The 21,914-nt window shown below is 45.5% G+C and overlaps 1 protein-coding gene and 1 long non-coding RNA gene across 2 annotated transcripts in view; one reads left to right on the top strand and one right to left on the bottom strand.

Moving 5' to 3' along the window:
• The window catches only part of dlgap3 (discs, large (Drosophila) homolog-associated protein 3), a 396,097-nt gene extending 392,884 nt beyond the window's left edge, over positions 1 to 3,213 (top strand). The window contains exon 14 of the mRNA XM_052469115.1: positions 504 to 3,213. Within this exon, the coding sequence (XP_052325075.1) occupies positions 504 to 827 (324 nt within the window). The 3' untranslated portion in view covers positions 828 to 3,213. The remainder of the gene's footprint in view (positions 1 to 503) is intronic.
• A 5,279-nt stretch (positions 3,214 to 8,492) lies between these two features.
• LOC127909138 (uncharacterized) lies at positions 8,493 to 11,248 on the bottom strand. The gene is made up of 3 exons (XR_008069853.1): positions 8,911 to 11,248; positions 8,733 to 8,776; positions 8,493 to 8,558 (listed from the first exon to the last, which is right to left on the bottom strand). It is a non-coding gene; the product is annotated as an uncharacterized LOC127909138 (long non-coding RNA).
• Between the last annotated feature and the right edge of the window lie 10,666 nt (positions 11,249 to 21,914).

Here is a 21,914-nt window from a genome sequence, read left to right on the forward strand (position 1 = left end):
CACATCCCTCCTCCCATCACCCCCCCTTCCACATCCCTCCTCCCATCCCCCCCATTCATCCCTCCTAATGTCCACCACATCCCTCCTGACCCCCTTCCCTATCATCTTTCCATAATGTCCCCACATCCCCCTTGACTTCTATCATCCTTCCATAATGTCCCCCATCCCTCCTGACTCTATCATTACCTCTCTCCCATAATGTCCATCCTCCTCCCACCCTCCCCCTCCCTATCATCCCTCCTCCCTTCAACCCCACAATCCCTCCTCCCATCACCCCCCCCCCATCCCTCCTCCCATCCCCCCATTACCTCTCCTCCCGTCACCCCCCTTCCCCACATCCCTCCTCCCATCATCCCCCCCTTCCCCACATCCCTCCTCCCACATCCTCCTCCCCCACCCCCCTCCTTCCCCACATCCCTCCTCCCGTCACCCCCACCCCCTCCCTCCTCCCTCCGCCCCCTCCCCTCATCCCCCATTACCTCTCCTCCCATCATTCCCCTCAGGATGACAAGAAGCTTCCTCCCCCACTACCAAAGAAGCCAGCTGGGGGGGTGAGCGGCAGTCTCCGTGCCGACAGCGTCAGCGACCTCTCAGTGGAACGAGGGGTAGGAGGAGGCGGAGGGGTGCTGGTGATGCCCCGTAGCGGGGGTGTGGGACGGGCCGTGCCTGTCCGGGAGAAGTCCTTAGACCTGGGGGACAGACAGAGGACGGAAGCACGCAGGAGACTGCTCCAGACCAAGAGGTCCTCTTCCTTCAGACAGAACTCAGCCACGGAGAGCGCAGACAGCATCGAGATCTACATCCCAGAGGCTCAGACCCGGCTCTGAACATGGAGATACAGCCCTTTATCCCAGTGAACAGATCCGACTCGGACTCGACTTAGACCAACTACAAGGGTGGAGATTTACAACCCGAGGCTCCGACACTGAACATGGACATATAAGGAGACCCTTATCAGACTTCAATCCTACCCTACAAGAACTTGAGATCAACAGATCTGACTCTGAACACTGGGACCGTCTAAACGTGGCCCTATAACCTCCTATCCGACCACTAGACTACCCTAGATCAAGAACAACCCTTCCCAAGTCCCATACACTGAACCCCCTCTATGACGATGTTGACCAGGGGTGGGCAACTCCAGTCCTCCAGGACACGATTGGTTTCACACTTTTTCCCCATCCCTAGAAAACACAGCTGATGAATCAAATGTCATTCTAAACCCGAAGATCACGATTCGGTGATTATTGAAGTCAGGTTTGTTAGCTGGGGCAAAACGGTGACACCAATCAGACACACCCGAGGATTGGAATTACTCACCACCTGATATAGAGCCATATCAAATGTCTCATCCCTTCAGTTCTGACCTGCATCTCTCTGCGTATACTGGGTCCCGTCATCATGCCATTCCAGGACATGGCAAGACAGAAGGAGGAGTGAACACGAGGCGACAGCGGCCATTTTGTGGAATGTGGAGCCAAAATGGAGGCCACAGGATCATAGTTGGCTCCACTCGCATTTCTTCTCATCTTTTTTTTGTCAGAAATAAAAATGGAGAGATGGAGGGTTTTGTTTTAATTCGGGGGAGGGGGGGTTATAGAGTTATAGAAAGAAGTATCACTCTTGTTAAGTCAGTGGAATGTGTAGACAAGCAGCAGTAGCATGTCTGCGCTTACCTGTTCACCTAGCGTAGCCTAGCTTGGTTTAGCCTAGCCTCCATCCTCACAGGAAATAAGGGCTTCCCCGGGACAAACCTCAACCACTCCTGTGGGCAAAGAGCAGATGATATCTCAAAATGGATGCTCAGCTCAACATCACATCAAGGCTCTAAGGTATTCTCAATATACAACTAGCTACTGTTCAACACCATTTGGCTCGTTGGCTACATCCTCTGAAGACTCTGTAATACACCCTCACCCAACCTTCAACTACGGACGGCATTCAACCTACATGCCTCCCACACAAGACCCAGTCTACACTCATTCATCTAAGACTATATTCTCTCTCCCAACTCTTTCCTCTTTTGACCGAGCATCCGTCCCTCTATCCAGCTGTCTGGGTAGTATACTAAACTGTTTGAAGTGTGTGTGTGTTTTTTTGTTGTACATAGTGTGATGCTGTACGCCCAGAGGGAAGCTTTGTGGTGTTTCACTGCTTTTTACTTTACAGCCGGAGAACATCACAAACAAAACATCCGGAAGCTGTTTGCTTTTTAGATATTCCTTCTGAAGTGTAAAGGGTTTGGCGGTGGGGTGATGGTGATGGTATGATTTCTTCTGTTGAGCTGTGTTTTATTTATTTATTTATTTCACCTTTATTTAACCAGGTAGGCAAGTTGAGAACAAGTTCTCATTTACAATTGCGACCTGGCCAAGTTAAAGCAAAGCAGTTCGACAGATACAACGACACAGAGTTACACATGGAGTAAAACAAACATACAGTCAATAATACAATATAAACAAGTCTATATACAATGTGAGCAAATTAGGTGAGAAGGGAGGTAAAGGCAAAAAAAAGGCCATGGTGGCAAAGTAAATACAATATAGCAAGTAAAACACTGGAATGGTAGTTTTGCAATGGAAGAATGTGCAAAGTAAAAATAAAAATAATGGGGTGCAAAGGAGCAAAATAAATAAATAAATTAAATACAGTTGGGAAAGAGGTAGTTGTTTGGGCTAAATTATAGGTGGGCTATGTACAGGTGCAGTAATCTGTAAGATGCTCTGACAGTTGGTGCTTAAAGCTAGTGAGGGAGATTTGAGTTGAGGTGAGTTTTGAAGCATATTGATGTGTCACAAAGGGACCCATTTTGTCCGTGAGACATTGGCATCCCCTGGTGGCCAAATGAGGATTCACCGAATCATTTTGGGGGATGTGTAGGCCCCATAAAAATGGAACACGATGTAGCAAAAAGGTCAATACACTTTTCGATATCTTCTAGCAATTTCCAACATAAACTTGGACAAGTGATCAACGACTAAAAGGCTTTTTCAAGGTATTTAGACCGGATCAACAACGGAAAAATGGCCTGTGAATCCGAGCCAAGGGCCCCAGACGATCTGCCTCCTGTCTGTCTGCCTCCTGTCTGCCTCCAGTCTGTCTGCCTCCTGTCTGCCTCCTCCTCCCTCTATGTAACTCTTCAGGGGTGGCGAAGACAATCCCCCAATTCCACACCCCTCTGGCTGAGAGAAGGATGATCGCTTTGTTAAGTTCCTCTCCTCTCTCTCTCTCTCTCTCTCTCTCTCTCTCTCTCTCTCTCTCTCTCTCTCTCTCTCTAGCCCTCCCTCTCTCTCTCTCTCTCTCTCTCTCTCTCTCTCTCTCTCTCTCTCTCTCTCTCTCTCTCTCTCTCTCTCTCTCTCTCTCTCTCTCTCTGTCTCTCTCTCTCTCTAGCCCTCCCCTCTCTCTCTCTCTCTCTCTCTCTCTCTCTCTCTCTCTCTCTCTCTCTCTCTCTCTCAGAAGATTTGTCATGTGTAGTCTTTACATGGAAATCCACTCTAATATAACTAAAACCCTCCTCAAAAGACTCTTCTAAAACATAATTCACTGTTTCTCCTCTTTTCCCCTGGAATGAGGGAACAAGGTAACGAGGGAGGGGGAACCGGGGTACCGTACAGTAGGCTGGATGCTCTGTGGGTCACCTGGTCAATCTGTCTCCGGTAAAGAAAGGAATTATGGACGAGTTTGTTGGAAAATGTTTAAGTGGCTCTCTGTCGATTCGAAAAACCCGTAACATTTAAGTGACAGAAACAAAAATATACGATGTGTGTTTCTCAACTATGGGTGACATTTTTTTTGTGACGAACGAGGGCTGCGTTTGCAGTGTTTGCTTTTGAGCGATGTACTTGAGGCTCAATGGTGGAGGGATTCTGTTAGCACGATCTGCCTTTCCTTTTTATATCGTCAGAAAATGGAATGAACATTTTATATTTTAATGGGAGATGTATATTTTCTAATGTTATTTACCTATATTTCTAGATTAGTAAAGATGCACAGAAGATACACATATGAAAGATGTTGAATACAGTATTATAAACTATACCATTGTGTAATATTAAGGCTATGTAGAATATTCAGAAGTAGTTTTTCAAATGTGATGAATTAATATGTAGGATTGGTATGGTCCAATTCACAGGGTATAAATGGCATCTCTCTCTCTCTCTCTCCCCCTATGTCTCTCTCTCTTTTTAACTCCCTCTCTCTCTCTCTTTCTTCCTCTCTCTATCTCTCTCTCTCTCTCTCTCTATGTATCTCTCTTTCTCGCTCTCTTTCTCTCTTTCTTCCTTATTCTCTCTCTATCTCTCTCTCTCTCTCTCTCTATGTATCTCTCTTTCTCTCTCTCTCTCTCTCTCTTTCTTCCTCTCTCTCTCTCCAACTCCATGTGCCTAACCAGCTAGATGTGGATTTTTTTCTTGTAACATGCTAAAGGTTTATACACAAATATGTAAATATTCTGGACAGAATGATTATAGAACAGTATGTGGTTTAGTTGAGATAGACATAGAGGTCTATCTTTCCTTTGAATATCGTCATAGTCCTCGCATGCCTTTTAGTACGCCCAGAGTTCCGTCTCTCTTTTGTCTATTAGTTTAACCTCAAACTAGACCCATTTATATCTCGGGGGCCTTTTTCCTGTTCACATATCAATACATGGAATACTTGTATGTATCCACTGAATAGCCTGAGTTATAGACTTGACAGCTTTTAAAAATAAATGTTCCTGCGTTGGCAGAGATCCCATTCACAGAAAATACTGCATATGTTGGCTGGATAAGGACATTTCCTTTAGAAGCTGCACTGCCTGTAACCCCAATCACAGATTCAATTCTGCCTGAGTTTCAAACGTCCACTGTATCCTAACATATTGTTTTACATCGTTGAAACCTCTCAACACATACGAGCACAAAGACAGAGATATCTGCTCCACTTTCCTCTGTCAACGATTCTCCACAAAGACAGAGATATCTGCTCCTCTTTCCTCTGTCAACGATTCTCCACAAAGACAGAGATATCTGCTCCTCTTTCCTCTGTCAACGATTCTCCACAAAGACAGAGATATCTGCTCCTCTTTCCTCTGTCAACGATTCTCCACAAAGACAGAGATATCTGCTCCTCTTTCCTCTGTCAACGATTCTCCACAAAGACAGAGATATCTGCTCCACTTTCCTCTGTCAACGATTCTCCACAAAGACAGAGATATCTGCTCCACTTTCCTCTGTCAACGATTCTCCACAAAGACAGAGATATCTGCTCCAAAGACAGACAGATATCTGCTCCACTTTCCTCTGATATCTGCTCCTCTTTCCTCACAAAGACAGAGACTGCTCCTCTTTCCTCTGTCAACGATTCTCCACAAAGACAGAGATATCTGCTCCACTTTCCTCTGTCAACGATTCTCCACAAAGACAGAGATATCTCAACGATTCTCCACAAAGACAGAGATATCTGCTCCACTTTCCTCTGTCAACGATTCTCCACAAAGACAGAGATATCTGCTCCACTTTCCTCTGTCAACGATTCTCCACAAAGACAGAGATATCTGCTCCTCTTTCCTCTGTCAACGATTCTCCACAAAGACAGAGATATCTGTCCTAAGGATTATCTATCTACGTTCTACATGAACATTCCACAGGGAGGCATGTTTTCATTCAGCCTCAGTACAGCTTCACATTATTTTTACACCTCACTTCTGGTTATTCTTGATCTGTTTAAACATATTTTCTGCTGATGGGTGGGGCTCCTATAGACTGTGTCATCTCCTCTGCTGTTAGTGTGTTAGACGGTGTAGACTACTCTACTGTTAATCAAATCAAAGTTTATTTGTCACGTGCGCCGAATACAACAAGTACAACCTTACAGTGAAATACTTACTTACCGGCATTAACCAACAGTGCGATTTTTAAGTAAAAAATTGTGTGATAGACTGTGTAGACTACGCTACTGTACATTTTAATTTGCTGGACGTTCTTTTGTTCAACCAGACTGAGACTCACTCTTGAACAATGGACCTGGGTTCAACCAGACTGAGACTCACTCTTTAACAATGGGCCTGGGTTCAACCAGACTGAGACTCACTCATTTAACAATGGGCCTGGGTTCAACCAGACTGAGACTCACTCATTTAACAATGGGCCTGGGTTCAACCAGACTGAGACTCACTCTTTTAACAATGGGCCTGGGTTCAACCAGACTGAGACTCACTCATTTAACAATGGGCCTGGGTTCAACCAGACTGAGACTCACTCTTTTAACAATGGGCCTGGGTTCAACCAGACTGAGACTCACTCTTTAACAATGGGCCTGGGTTCAACCAGACTGAGACTCACTGAACAATGGATTTAACTGAGAATGTGCCTCAACCAGACTGAGACTCACTCATTTAACAATCTTCAACCAGACTGAGACTCTTTAACAAGTTCAACCAGTTCACTTTAACAATGGACCTGGGTTCAACCAGACTGAGCATTTAACAATCTCTCCAGGTTCACACTTGGTCAATGGCCACCACAGCACAAGACAAAAAAGTGACCCCCCCCCCACACACACACAGAAATGTGCAAACATCTTTACGGCGGACGATCAAACTACAAATACCTCAATTTCCAGCAGTATCTTGAACCCTGACCCTGGTCACATGTCTTCAGGGGTTAACTGGAAATGCGATGATGGAGTCACCCTGGAATCTAAAACAATAACGTTTTCAAACCAGGAGTTTCAAATAACTTCTACCAACTCTCCACAATAAGAAGGGAGGTGACCTAACTGTTCTGTTCCTACCTGTTGAGTTGAACCCTCTACCCGGGTCTACCTGATCACCTGATCTCAAGAGTACAGGTACAAACCCTACAATCACAAACAGACAAATGGCACAGCAGCCATCGGAGGAGGTTATTGTGTCCTAGTAGCTGTGTGTGTGTGCGTGTGTGTGTGTGCGTGCGTGCGTGTGTGTGTGTGTGTGTGTGTGTGTGCGTGTGTGTGTGCGTGCGTGCGTGCGTGCGTGCGTGTGTGTGTGTGTGTGCGTGTGTGTGTGTGTGTGTGTGTGTGTGTGTGTGTGTGTGTGTGTGCGTGCGTGTGTGTGTGTGTGTGTGTGTGTGTGTGCGTGGAACCACACTGTGACGTCGACCTCTAACAGGCTCAATTACAAACTCCCTCAGAACCTTCAAGCTATGGTTCAGAGATTACTGAGCAATACCCTGCTTACCACAACCACACTTACTACATGTAAATATCTCTTCATTTACTCTCTTTAATCTTGTTATTACAATGACTATTATTATTATTATTATTATTGCTACAGCATTACTATGGAATATTATGATCACTGTCATTATTATCACATGTTTGTTACCACGATTATAGCTGTGGTGAGGGGGGGGGGTTGTAACACTATTCTGTATTCAAGGACGAGTTTGTTAAGTGAAGTCAAAATAAATATGTCTTTCTAGAAGATCCTCTAATTTCTGCTACTGTAGATGAGCAACAGATTTGAACGCAAAATGAGAGGACATATTTTTTTAGAAGAGAAGTAAGTGTTTTCTGATTTTCCATCCGGTCTCTCCTCCAGTAGTTGATGAACAAACAGATGGATGGTCAGAATGGATCCAGACAGAGGGCTCTTGTTGAAGACCAACAGACCTCTTCCATGGATAATGTAGTGCCCTTAACCAAGCACCTAGCAACACCCTTAACCAAACACCTAGCAACACCCTTACCCAAACACCTAGCAACACCCTTACCCAAACACCTAGCAACACCCTTACCCAAACACCTAGCAACACCTTTAACCAAACACCTAGCATCACCCTTACCCAAACACCTAGCAACACCCTTACCCAAACACCTAGCAACACCCTTACCCAAACACCTAGCATCACCCTTACCCAAACACCAAACACCTAGCAACACCCTTACCCATACACCTAGCAACACCCTTACCCAAACACCTAGCAACACCCTTACCCAAACACCTAGCATCACCCTTACCCAAACACCAAACACCTAGCAACACCCTTACCCATACACCTAGCAACACCCTTACCCAAACAACTAGCAACACCTTTACCAAACAAACATCAAACACTTAGCAACACCTTTAACCAAACAACACCCTTAATCAAACACCTAGCAACACCCTTAATCAAACCCTAGCAACACACCAAACACCTAGCAACACCCTTTCCCAAACACCAAACACCTAGCAACACCCTTAATCAAACACCTAGCAACACCCTTACACCAAACACCAAACAACACCCTTACCCAAACACCTAGCAAACACCCAAACGAGCAACACCCTTACCCAAACACCAAACACTTAATCAAACACCCAACACCTAGCAACACCCTTACCCATACACCTAGCAACACCCTTAACCAAACACCTAGCAACACCCTTACCCAAACACCTAGCAACACCTTTTAACTTACCCAAACACCTAGCAACACACTACCCAAACCCATACACCTAGCAACACCCTTTTCCCAAACCCAAACACCTAGCAATACCCTTAATCAAACACCCAACACCTAGCAGCACCCTTAGCCAAACACCTAGCAATACCCTTAACCAAACACCAAACACCTAGCAACACCCTTACCCAAACACCTAGCAACACCCTTAACCAAACACCTAGCAACACCCTTTAGCAACAAACACCTAGCAATACCCAAACACCCCTTAATCAAACACCCAACACCTAGCAGCACCCTTACCCAAACACCTAGCAACCAAACACCTTAATCAAACACCCAACACCTAGCAACACCCTTACCCAAACACCTTAGAGCAATACCCTTAACCAAACACCCAAGACCTAGCAGCACCCTTACCCAAACAACACCTTAATAGCACCCTTAGCCAAACACTAGCCTTAATCAAACACCCAACACCTAGCAGCACCCTTACCCAAACACCGAGCAATACCCTTAACCAAACACCCAACACCTAGCAGCACCCTTAGCCAAACACCTAGCAATACCCTTAATCAAACACCCAACACCTAGCAGCACCCTTACCCAAACACCTAGCAATACCCTTAATCAAACACCTAGCAATACCCTTAACCAAACACCCAACACCTAGCAGCACCCTTACCCAAACACCTAGCAATACCCTTAATCAAACACCCAAACACCTAGCAGCACCCTTAGCCAAACACCTAGCAACACCCTTACCCAAACACCTAGCAACACCCTTACCCAAACACCTAGCAACACCCTTACCCAAACACCTAGCAACACCCTTACCCAAACACCTAGCAACACCCTTACCCAAACACCTAGCATCACCCTTACCCAAACACCAAACACCTAGCAACACCCTTACCCATACACCTAGCAACACCCTTACCCAAACACCTAGCAACACCCTTACCCAAACACCTAGCATCACCCTTACCCAAACACCAAACACCTAGCAACACCCTTACCCATACACCTAGCAACACCCTTACCCAAACAACTAGCAACACCCTTACCCAAACACCAAACACTTAGCAACACCTTTAACCAAACAACACCCTTAATCAAACACCTAGCAACACCCTTACCCAAACACCAAACACCTAGCAACACCCTTTCCCAAACACCAAACACCTAGCAACACCCTTAATCAAACACCTAGCAACACCCTTACCCAAACACCAAACAACACCCTTACCCAAACACCAAAACAACACCCTTACCCAAACACCAAACACCTAGCAACACCCTTACCCATACACCTAGCAACACCCTTAACCAAACACCTAGCAACACCCTTACCCAAACACCTAGCAACACCCTTACCCAAACACCTAGCAACACACTTACCCATACACCTAGCAACACCCTTACCCAAACACCTAGCAATACCCTTAATCAAACACCCAACACCTAGCAGCACCCTTAGCCAAACACCTAGCAATACCCTTAACCAAACACCAAACACCTAGCAACACCCTTACCCAAACACCTAGCAACACCCTTAACCAAACACCTAGCAACACCCTTAGCCAAACACCTAGCAATACCCTTAATCAAACACCCAACACCTAGCAGCACCCTTACCCAAACACCTAGCAATACCCTTAATCAAACACCCAACACCTAGCAACACCCTTACCCAAACACTGAGCAATACCCTTAACCAAACACCCAACACCTAGCAGCACCCTTAGCCAAACACCTAGCAATACCCTTAATCAAACACCCAACACCTAGCAGCACCCTTACCCAAACACCGAGCAATACCCTTAACCAAACACCCAACACCTAGCAGCACCCTTAGCCAAACACCTAGCAATACCCTTAATCAAACACCCAACACCTAGCAGCACCCTTACCCAAACACCTAGCAATACCCTTAATCAAACACCTAGCAATACCCTTAACCAAACACCCAACACCTAGCAGCACCCTTACCCAAACACCTAGCAATACCCTTAATCAAACACCCAAACACCTAGCAGCACCCTTAGCCAAACACCTAGCAACACCCTTACCCAAACACCTAGCAACACCCTTACCCAAACACCTAGCAACACCCTTACCCAAACACCTAGCAACACCCTTACCCAAACACCTAGCAACACCCTTACCCAAACACCTAGCAACACCCTTACCCAAACACCTAGCAACACCCTTACCCAAACACCTAGCAACACCCTTAACCAAACACCTAGCAACACCCTTAGCCAAACACCTAGCAATACCCTTAATCAAACACCCAACACCTAGCAGCACCCTTACCCAAACACCTAGCAACACCCTTACCCAAACACCTAGCAACACCCTTAGCCAAACACCTAGCAATACCCTTACCCAAACACCTAGCAACACCCTTACCCAAACACCTAGCAACACCCTTACCCAAACACCTAGCAACACCCTTACCCAAACACCTAGCAACACCCTTACCCAAACACCTAGCAACACCCTTACCCAAACACCTAGCAATACCCTTAACCAAACACCAAACACCTAGCAGCACCCTTACCCAAACACCCAACACCTAGCAGCACCCTTACCCAAACACCTAGCAAACTCCTCTTTCCATGTTCCTTTCTCTCTCACTTCTCACATACAGACGAACAGCATGGTTCCTCAATGGACAGGCTTCTACAGAAACTATTTGTTTCCTTGCCTCATTGTATTGCTGTTTTAATTTGGTTGTTTTTGTACACTTGTCCTTTGATGCAGTGCCATTGTACAATATTATACACTGAGCTGAAATCAATATCTCTTCTGTTTTCATTTGAAATAAATGATGATGATGGTGGTGGTGTTGATCTGTGGGCTGACTGACTGGAGCAAATAGCAATAGTGACAACCACAGAGAAAAAGAACACGACCATTAGTTCATCCCACCAATTGGATGAGAGTCAACAAGATGTGGGTGGAGCCAAATATGTTCCAACCAACCAATGGGGCAAGGGTGTTGCACATTGAAAGTTTAACTGTAACTGTTTTATCGTGTTGGGGTTTTACATGTTTAGTTTTAGTGCACTCTACCCTCTCTCTATATATAGAGTATATAGAGTATATATATATATATATATATATATATATATATAGAGAGAGAGAGAGAGAGAGAGAGGGAGAGAGAGAGGGGGGGGGAGACAGAGAGAGAGAGAGTGTGTGTACAGTGCATTCAGAAAGTATTTAGACCCTTTGACTTTTTCCAAATTTTGTTACGTTACAGCCTTATTCTAAAATGTATTTTAAAAAACATGTTTACCTCATCAATCTACACACAATACCCAATAATCACAAAGCAAAAAAAACGATTTGAATTTTTGCAACATTTTTTTTTTTTTTAAATGAACTGAAATATCACATTTACATAAGTATTCAGACCCTTTACTCAGTACTTTGTTGAAGCACCTTTTGGCAGCGATTACAGCCTTGAGTCTTCTTGGGTATGACGCTACAAGCTGATTACAGCCTTGAGTCTTCTTGGGTATGACGCTACAAGCTGATTACAGCCTTGAGTCTTCTTGGGTTTGATGCTACAAGCTGATTACAGCCTTGAGTCTTCTTGGGTATGACGCTACAAGCTGATTACAGCCTTGAGTCTTCTTGGGTTTGATGCTACAAGCTGATTACAGCCTTGAGTCTTCTTGGGTATGACGCTACAAGCTTGGATCACCTGTATTTGGGGAGTTTCTCGCATTCTTCTCTCCAGATCCTATCAAGCTCTGTCAGGTTGGACGGGGAGCATCACTGCACAGATACTATCAGATCTCTCCAGAGAGGTTCGATCGGGTTCAAATCCGGGCTCTGGCTGGGCCACTCAAGCACATTCAGAGACTTGTCCGCGAAGGGCTGTGTGCTTAGGGTCGTTGTCCTGTTGGAAGGTGAACCTCCACACCAGTCTGAGCACTCTGGAGAAGGTTTTCATCAAGGACATCTCTGTACTTTGCTCTGTTCATCATTCCCTCGATCCTGACTAGTCACCCAGTCCTTGTTGCTGAAAAACAATCCCAACAGTATGGCGCTACCACCACCATGCTTCACCATAGGGATGGTATTGGACAGGTGTGCCTGGTTTCCTCCAGACGTGACACTGGCATTCAGGCCAAAGAGAATCTTTGTTTCTCATGGTCTGAGATCTTGTTTCTCATGGTCTGAGAACTTGTTTCTCATGGTCTAAGATCTTTGTTTCTCATGGTCTGAGATCTTGTTTCTTATAGTCTGAGATCTTGTTTCTCATGGTCTAAGATCTTTGTTTCTCATGGTCTGAGATCTTGTTTCTCATTGTCTGAGATCTTGTTTCTCATGGTCTGAGATCTTGTTTCTCATTGTCTGAGATCTTGTTTCTCATGGTCTGAGATCTTGTTTCTCATGGTCTGAGATCTTGTTTCTCATTGTCTGAGATCTTGTTTCTCATGGTCTGAGATCTTGTTTCTCATAGTCTGAGATCTTGTTTCTCATGGTCTGAGATCTTGTTTCTCATAGTCTGAGATAGTGTTTCTTATGGTCTGAGATAGTGTTTCTCATGGTCTAAGATCTTTGTTTCTCATGGTCTGAGATAGTGTTTCTTATGGTCTGAGATCTTGTTTCTCATGGTCTAAGATCTTTGTTTCTCATGGTCTGAGATCTTGTTTCTCATGGTCTGAGATCTTGTTTCTCATAGTCTGAGATCTTGTTTCTCATGGTCTGAGATCTTGTTTCTCATAGTCTGAGATAGTGTTTCTTATGGTCTGAGATAGTGTTTCTCATGGTCTAAGATCTTTGTTTCTCATGGTCTGAGATAGTGTTTCTTATGGTCTGAGATCTTGTTTCTCATGGTCTGAGATCTTGTTTCTCATGGTCTGAGATCTTGTTTCTCATGGTCTAAGATCTTTGTTTCTCATGGTCTGAGATAGTGTTTCTCATGGTCTAAGATCTGTGTTTCTCATGGTCTGAGATAGTGTTTCTTATGGTCTGACAGTCCTTCCGTTTTTTGGCAAACTCCAAGTCGACTGTCATGTGCCTTTTACTAGGGGAGTGACTTCCGTCTGGCCACTCTACCATAAAGACCTGATTGGTGGAGTGCTGCAGAGATGGTTGTCCTTCTGGAAGGTTCTTCCATCTCCACAGAGGAACTCTGTCCGAGTGATCATCTGGTTCTTGGTCACCTCCCTGACCAAGGCCCTTCTCCTCTGATTGCTCAGTGTGGACGGGCGGCCAGCTCTAGGAAGAGTCTTGGTGGTTCCAAACGTTTTCCATTTAAGAATGATGGAGGCTACTGTGTTTTGGGGGACCTTCAATGCTGCAGGAATGTTTTGGTACCCATCCCTAAATCTGTGCCTTTCGACACAATCCTGTCTCTGACAATTCCTTCGACCTCAAGGCTTGGTTTCTGCTCTGACATGCACTCTCATCTGTGGGACCATATATAGACAGGTAAGTAAGTGCCTTTCCAAATCATGTCCAATCAATTTAATTTATCACAGGTGGACTCCAATCAAGTTGTAGAAACATCTTAAGGATGATCAATGGAAACAAGATGCACTTGGGCTCAATTTCGAGTCTCATAGCAAAGGGTCTGAATACTGATGTAAATCAGGTATTTCTGTTTTAGATTTTTTTCCTACATTTGGTCTGAATAAGGTCATTATTTTTGTCAATTTTTAGATTGAGTTTAGATTGATGAGGAAAACATGATTATTATTTAACAAAAAGTGGAAAAAAGTGAAAGGGGTCTGACTTACTTTCCGAATGCATCGTATATCGTGAGATGTGTAGAGCTTACACGTCTAGCTAGCCGAGCGCTGATCCCAGAGAGATGTGGCACACTGTGAAATGCTTTACCCAACACAGAATGTAACACTGTTCACGTTGTGGCTAATACTATGATTAATATTAGTATGATGATTTATATATAAATCTATTTTTTTAGCAATTGACATTTTTTTTAAATGACGCGTTGTCTCTTACACGCCTTTCTTTTAAATCCACTGAATTTTCTAAAAGTCTACTGACCGAATTATGAAACGCATAAATTAACGGAATTCCCATTTTATGCATTTTGTTTCTAGGCCCATTCTGACCTTGAACTTAAACACGAGAATAGCATGCTATTCTACCGCTATACATTTGGGGGTGGAGATCAATGAAATTAAGGCGTGTCTACCGATACGCTGTATTCTGACCTTGATTTAATTCCACCACCTTTAAACACGAGGAGACCACGAATAAGAACTAATGAACCCGTCAATTGTCTTAGTGGGAAGAGTATTTAGGCTCATACAGTTCCATGATTAGTGAGGATCAGGGTAGATTTATAGGACTAGTCATCTATAGCATGACTAGACCCAGCCTCATCTACACCACCATCTATAACCTGACTAGACCCAGCCTCATCTACACCACCATCTATAACCTGACTAGACCCAGCCTCATCTACACCACCATCCCTGGCATGACTAGACCCAGCCTCATCTACACCACCATCCCTGGCATGACTAGACCCAGTCTCATCTACACCACCATCCCTGGCATGACTAGATCCAGTCTCATCCACACCACCATCCCTGGCATGACTAGATCCAGTCTCATCTACACCACCATATATAACCTGACTAGACCCAGCCTCATCTACACCACCATCCCTGGCATGACTAGATCCAGTCTCATCCACACCCCCATCTATAGCATGACTAGACCCAGCCTCATCTACACCACCATATATAACCTGACTAGACCCAGCCTCATCTACACCACCATCTATAACCTGACTAGACCCAGCCTTATCTACACCACCATCCCTGGCATGACTAGATCCAGTCTCATCCACACCCCCATCTATAGCATGACTAGATCAGTCTCATCTACACCACCATCTATAACCTGACTAGACCCAGCCTTATCTACACCACCATCCCTGGCATGACTAGATCCAGTCTCATCTACACCACCATATATAACCTGACTAGACCCAGCCTCATCTACACCACCATCCCTGGCATGACTAGATCCAGTCTCATCCACACCCCCATCTATAGCATGACTAGACCCAGCCTCATCTACACCACCATCCCTGGCATGACTAGATCCAGTCTCATCCACACCCCCATCTATAGCATGACTAGACCCAGCCTCATCTACACCACCATATATAACCTGACTAGACCCAGCCTTATCTACACCACCATCCCTGGCATGACTAGACCCAGCCTCATCTACACCACCATATATAACCTGACTAGACCCAGTCTCATCTACACCCCCATCTATAGCATGACTAGACCCAGCCTCATCTACGCCACATCTATAACCTGACTAGACCCAGCCTCATCTACACCACCATCTATAACCTGACTAGACCCAGACTCATCTACACCCCCATCTATAGCATGACTAGACCCAGCCTCATCTACACCACCATCTATAACCTGACTATACCCAGCCTCATCTACACCACCATCTATAACCTGACTAGACCCAGCCTCATCTACACCACCATCTATAACCTGACTAGACCCAGCCTCATCTACACTACCATCTATAACCTGACTAGACCCAGACCACCATCTATAGCCTAGACCCAGCCTACACCACCATCTATAACCTGACTATACCCAGCCTCATCTACACCACCATCTATAACCTGACTAGACCCAGCCTCATCTACACCACCATCTATAACCTGACTAGACCCAGCCTCATCTACACCACCATCTATAACATGACTAGACCCAGCCTCATCTACACCACCATCTATAACATGACTAGACCCAGCCTCATCTACACCACCATATATAACCTGACTAGACCCAGCCTCATCTACACCACCATCTATAACCTGACTAGACCCAGACTCATCTACACCCCCATCTATAGCATGACTAGACCCAGCCTCATCTACACCACCATCTATAACCTGACTATACCCAGCCTCATCTACACCACCATCTATAACCTGACTAGACCCAGCCTCATCTACACCACCATCTATAACATGACTAGACCCAGCCTCATCTACAATACTATCTATAACATGACTAGACCCAGCCTCATCTACACCACCATCTATAACCTGACTAGACCCAGCCTCAACTACATCACCATCTATAACCTGACTAGACCCAGCCTCAACTACACCATCTATAACATGACTAGACCCAGCCTCATCTACACCACCATCTATAACCTGACTAGACCCAGACTCATCTACACCCCCATATATAACCTGACTAGACCCAGACTCATCTACACCCCCATCTATAGCATGACTAGACCCAGCCTCATCTACACCACCATCTATAACCTGACTATACCCAGCCTCATCTACACCACCATCTATAACCTGACTAGACCCAGCCTCATCTACACCACCATCTATAACATGACTAGACCCAGCCTCATCTACACCACCATATATAACCTGACTAGACCCAGCCTCAACTACATCACCATCTATAACCTGACTAGACCCAGCCTCAACTACACCATCTATAACATGACTAGACCCAGCCTCATCTACACCACCATCTATAACCTGACTAGACCCAGCCTCATCTACACCACCATCTATAACCTGACTAGCCTACCCACCAAGTGTACACTTCCCTTACAGATAGTGATCAGCCTACCCACCAAGTGTACACTTTTCCTGAACAGAACCACAGCTTTGTTCATGTATAAATTCACCTCCTACCTGTTCACCGACCACGAGCAGAACTTCCTCCACCTGAGCTCTAATCTCAGGAACACACCTGAATCCATGCCAAAACGACAAAGTGTGTCTCCTACACGCTAGGCTGCGAAGCCATCACCCACACCACACCGTGCAAGACCCCAGGAAACTCAAACTCTGTCTTCCTTCCTAACTTTGAAAAAAAAACAGTGGGTACTGATAAACTACCAGTGCGTTAACCCTCCACAATAGAAAATAAAATTGATAGAAAAGCCCAAGGAATGAATCAAGACAATAAGTAAGGACAAGAGCCAGCCTCTCAACTACAAAACATTCCCAGCATGCACTGAAAGAGAGAGAGAGAGAGAGAGAGATAGGAACACATAGCCAGCAGGTGTCCCCATCAGAACAAGCTATCCCCTGGGGAGTTTACTAATCAGTTAGGCTAACGTGGCTCTGTTGGGTTCACATCCAATGAAGCCGACTCCTCAGATTAAACATGCTTGTTCAAGAAAGGTATTTACAATTATAAAATGTAAAACAAACTTTGATTGTTTAATCAATTCGATTGTTTAATTCATCAGAAAACATACTAAGATACAAAAGTAGCTTCAGGCATTATTCTAATTCCTTAAGACATCGAATTAAAGATTCTCCAGTGAAGAAATTAACAAGCTTTTCTTCTCGTCCCTCATCCCTCTTTCATCATAGGAGATCTTTAATTAGAAGCTTGGCAGACAGACACAAATAAAACTACATACTCCCCAAGGAGAGGAACATACTGTACATATCCATGGTCCAAAATGAATCATCCCCAGATTTAAACAGACAGCAATAAACAATCATTGAGGCTAAAAACATTAAAATCACATCACCTGGAGAGAGATAAGGTAGAGGGAGAGGGGAGTGAGCAGAGAGAGAGAGCAGGGGAGAGAGAGGGGGGGGGATTAGGGGAGAGGAAACAGAGGAGAGGGAGAGGGGAGTGAGCAGAGAGAGAGAGCAGGGGATAAGGGATGAGGGGGAGAGAGGGGGGATTAGGGAGAGGAAACAGAGGAGAGGGAGAGAGGGGAGAGGAGAGAGAGAGAGAGAGAGAGAGAGAGAGAGAGAGAGGGGGGATTAGGGAGACGAGAGTGAGTAGAGAGAGAGAGCAGGGGATAAGGGATGAGGGGGAGAGAGAGGGGGGGGGATTAGGGGAGAGGAGAGTGAGCAGAGAGAGAGAGCAGGGGAGAGGGGATGAGGGGGAGAGAGAGGGGGGGGATTAGAGGAGAGGAGAGTGAGTAGAGAAGAGAGAGCAGGGGAGAGTGAGAGATGGAGAGAGAGAGGGGGATTAGGGGAGAGGAAACAGAGGAGAGGGAGAGAGGGAGAGAGAGAGAGAGAGAGAGGGATTAGGGGAGAGGAGAGTGAGCAGAGAGAGAGAGCAGGGGAGATGGAGAGAGAAGGTTTAGGGGAGAGGTGAGTGGGCAGAAAGAGAGAGAGAGATGGAGAGAGAGGGATTAGGGGAGAGGAGAGTGAGCAGAGAGAGAGAGCAGGGGAGATGGAGAGAGAAGGTTTAGGGGAGAGGAGAGTGCGCAGAAAGAGAGAGAGAGAGAGCAGGGGAGAGTGAGAGATGGAGAGAGAGCGGGATTAGGGGAGAGGAGAGATGGAGAGAGAGAGAGAGAGAGAGAGAGAGGGATTAGGGGAGAGGAGAGATGGAGAGAGAGGGATTAGGGGAGAGGAGAGTGCGCAGAAAGAGAGAGAGAGAGCAGGGGAGAGGGAGAGATGGAGAGAGAGCGGGATTAGGGGAGAGGAGAGATGGAGAGAGAGAGAGCAGAGGAGAGGGAGAGATGGAGAGAGAGAGAGCAGAGGAAAACAAAGGCAGTCTTCTCATTCTTTGTTGATTTTCAAAAAAGCTAATTTGCCACGAGGGTCTGCTATACAAATTGATGGTAAGTGGTGTTGGGGGAAAAACATACGACGTGAGACAGGGATGCAGTTTAAGCCCCACCTTCTTCAACATACAGTATATATCAACGAATTGGTGAGGGCACTAGAACAGTCTGCAGCACCCGGCCTCACCCTAAAAAAATCTGAAGTCAAATATCTCATGTTTGCTGATGATCTGGTGCTTCTGTCCCCAACCAAGGAGGGCCTACAGAGAGGGGGAGAGGGGGAGCAGGGGAGAGAGATAACAAACTGAATCACGCACAGAGTCTGACATAAAAACAAAATGGTACAAAAATACAAATCAATAATGTCACCTGAGACAGGGAGCAGGGGAGAGGGGGAGCAGGAGAGAGGGGAGAGGGGGAGCAACCAAGGAGGGCCTACAGCAGCACTTAGATCTTCTGCACAGATTCTGTCAGACCTGGACCCTGACAGACCTGGGCCCTGACAGACCAGGGCCCTGACAGACCAGGGCCCTGACAGACCAGGGCCCTGACAGACCTGGGCCCTGACAGTCAATCTCAGTAAGACAAAAATAATGGTGTTCCAAAAAAGGTCCAGTTGTCAGGACAACGTATATAAATTCCATCTAGACAACGTCGCCCTAGAGCACACAAAAACTATACATACCTCGGCCTAAACATCAGTGCCACAGGTAAGTTCCACAAAAGCTGTGAACAATCTGAGAGACAAGAAAGAATTTACAAAATAACAGAGAAACCTAGAATGCTATTTGGCCCAAAACAGAGAGTACACCGTGGCAGAATACCTGACAACTGTGACTGACCCAGACTGTACAGACTCAGTGTATCACGCCCTGACCTTAGATATCTCTGTTTTTCTATACATTTTGGTTAGGGCAGGGTGTGACTTGGGTGGGTACTCTAGTTTTTGTTTGTCTAGGGTTTTTGTATGTCTTTGTTGGCCTGATATGGTTCCCAATCAGAGACAGCTGTTCATCGTTGTCTCTGATTGGGGATCATATTTAGGCAGCCATTTTCCTCATTTGTTTTGTGGGATCTTGTTATATGTTTAGTTGCCTGTCAGTAACTATTTGAAAAGCTTTGCATTCGTTGGTTTTGTTGTTTTTGTTAAGTGTTTTCATTCATTAAAAGAGAATGTAGGACCACGCTGCGCCTTGGTCCGACTCATACGACGATCGTGACAGAAGATCCCACCAAAGATGGACCAAGCAGCATGCCCAGGAGGAGGAAGTATCCTGGACTTGGGAAGAGATCCTGGACTTGGGAGGAAATCCTGGCAGGACAGGATCACCTTCCTTGACAGGAGTCGCCTAGGAGCATGAGAGGACAGCAACGACGTCGGGGAGGAAGGCCACAGAAGCCCCAAATTATTTGGATGGAGCCAGTCAGGGTGTCGAGTGAAGAGCTCGACACAAGATGTAAGAGGATGCCAACCCCCAGTCCCGTTATCACCACCTCACCCGCTCTAAGATAACCTTTGGGCCAACTGGGAGCCCAAGGCTGGTTAGGAGACACCACTATGTAATTGTGATGAACTGAGATAAAAATATATATATATATATTTGACCTTTATGTAACTAGGCAAGTCAGTTAAGAACAAATTCTTATTTTCAATGACGGCCTAGGAACAGTGGGTTAATTGGTCTAGGAACAGTGGGTTAACTGGCCTAGGAACAGTGGGTTAACTGGTCTAGGAACAGTGGGTTAACTGGTCTAGGAACAGTGGGTTAACTGGTCTAGGAACAGTGGGTTAACTGGTCTAGGAACAGTGGGTTAACTGGTCTAGGAACAGAGGGTTAACGACAGATTTTTACCTTGTCAGCTCTGGGATTTGATCGAGCAACTTTTTCAGTTACTAGTCCAACGCTCTGACCACTGCCTGCTGCCCCAGAATATTAGGGTAGCACTGTGATTCATTAATCATATGCTGTCTTCTCCTCTGTTCTTACCTCTTTCCCTTTCTGTCTTTTACTCCTCCCTCTGTTTTTATATTGTACTCCAAAATCAAATCAAATTGTATTAGTCACCGGCATTGACTCTGTACCGTAACACCCTGTATATAGCCTCCACATTGACTCTGTACCATAACACCCTGTATATAGCCTCCACATTGACTCTGTACCGTAACCCCCTGTATATAGCCTCCACATTGACTATGTACCATAACACCCTGTATATAGCCTCCACATTGACTCTGTACCATAACACCCTGTATATAGCCTCCACATTGACTCTGTACCGTAATACCCTGTATATAGCCTCCACATTGACTCTGTATCATAACACCCTGTATATAGCCTCCACATTGACTCTGTACCATAACACCCTGTATATAGCCTCCACATTGACTCTGTACCATAACACCCTGTATATAGCCTCCACATTGACTCTGTACCAGTACCCCCTGTATATAGCCTCCACATTGACTCTGTACCGTAATACCCTGTATATAGCCTCCACATTGACTCTGTACCGTTATACCCTGTATATAGCCTCCACATTGACTCTGTACCAGTACCCCCTGTATATAGCCTCCACATTGACTCTGTACCGGTACCCCCTGTATATAGCCTCCACATTGACTCTGTACCGTTACCCCCTGTATATAGCCTCCACATTGACTCTGTACCGTAATACCTTGTATATGGCCTCCACATTGACTCTGTACCGTAACACCCTGTATATAGCCTCCACATTGACTCTGTACCGGTACCCCCTGTATATAGCCTCCACATTGACTCTGTACCATAACACCCTGTATATAGCCTCCACATTGACGCTGTACCGTAACACCCTGTATATAGCCTCCACAATGACTCTGTACCAGTACCCCCTGTATATAGCCTCCACATTGACTCTGTACCGTAATACCTTGTATATGGCCTCCACATTGACTCTGTACCAGTACC

This window comes from Oncorhynchus keta, chromosome 19 (assembly GCF_023373465.1).
Source record: "Oncorhynchus keta strain PuntledgeMale-10-30-2019 chromosome 19, Oket_V2, whole genome shotgun sequence".
Lineage (NCBI taxonomy): Eukaryota > Metazoa > Chordata > Actinopteri > Salmoniformes > Salmonidae > Oncorhynchus > Oncorhynchus keta.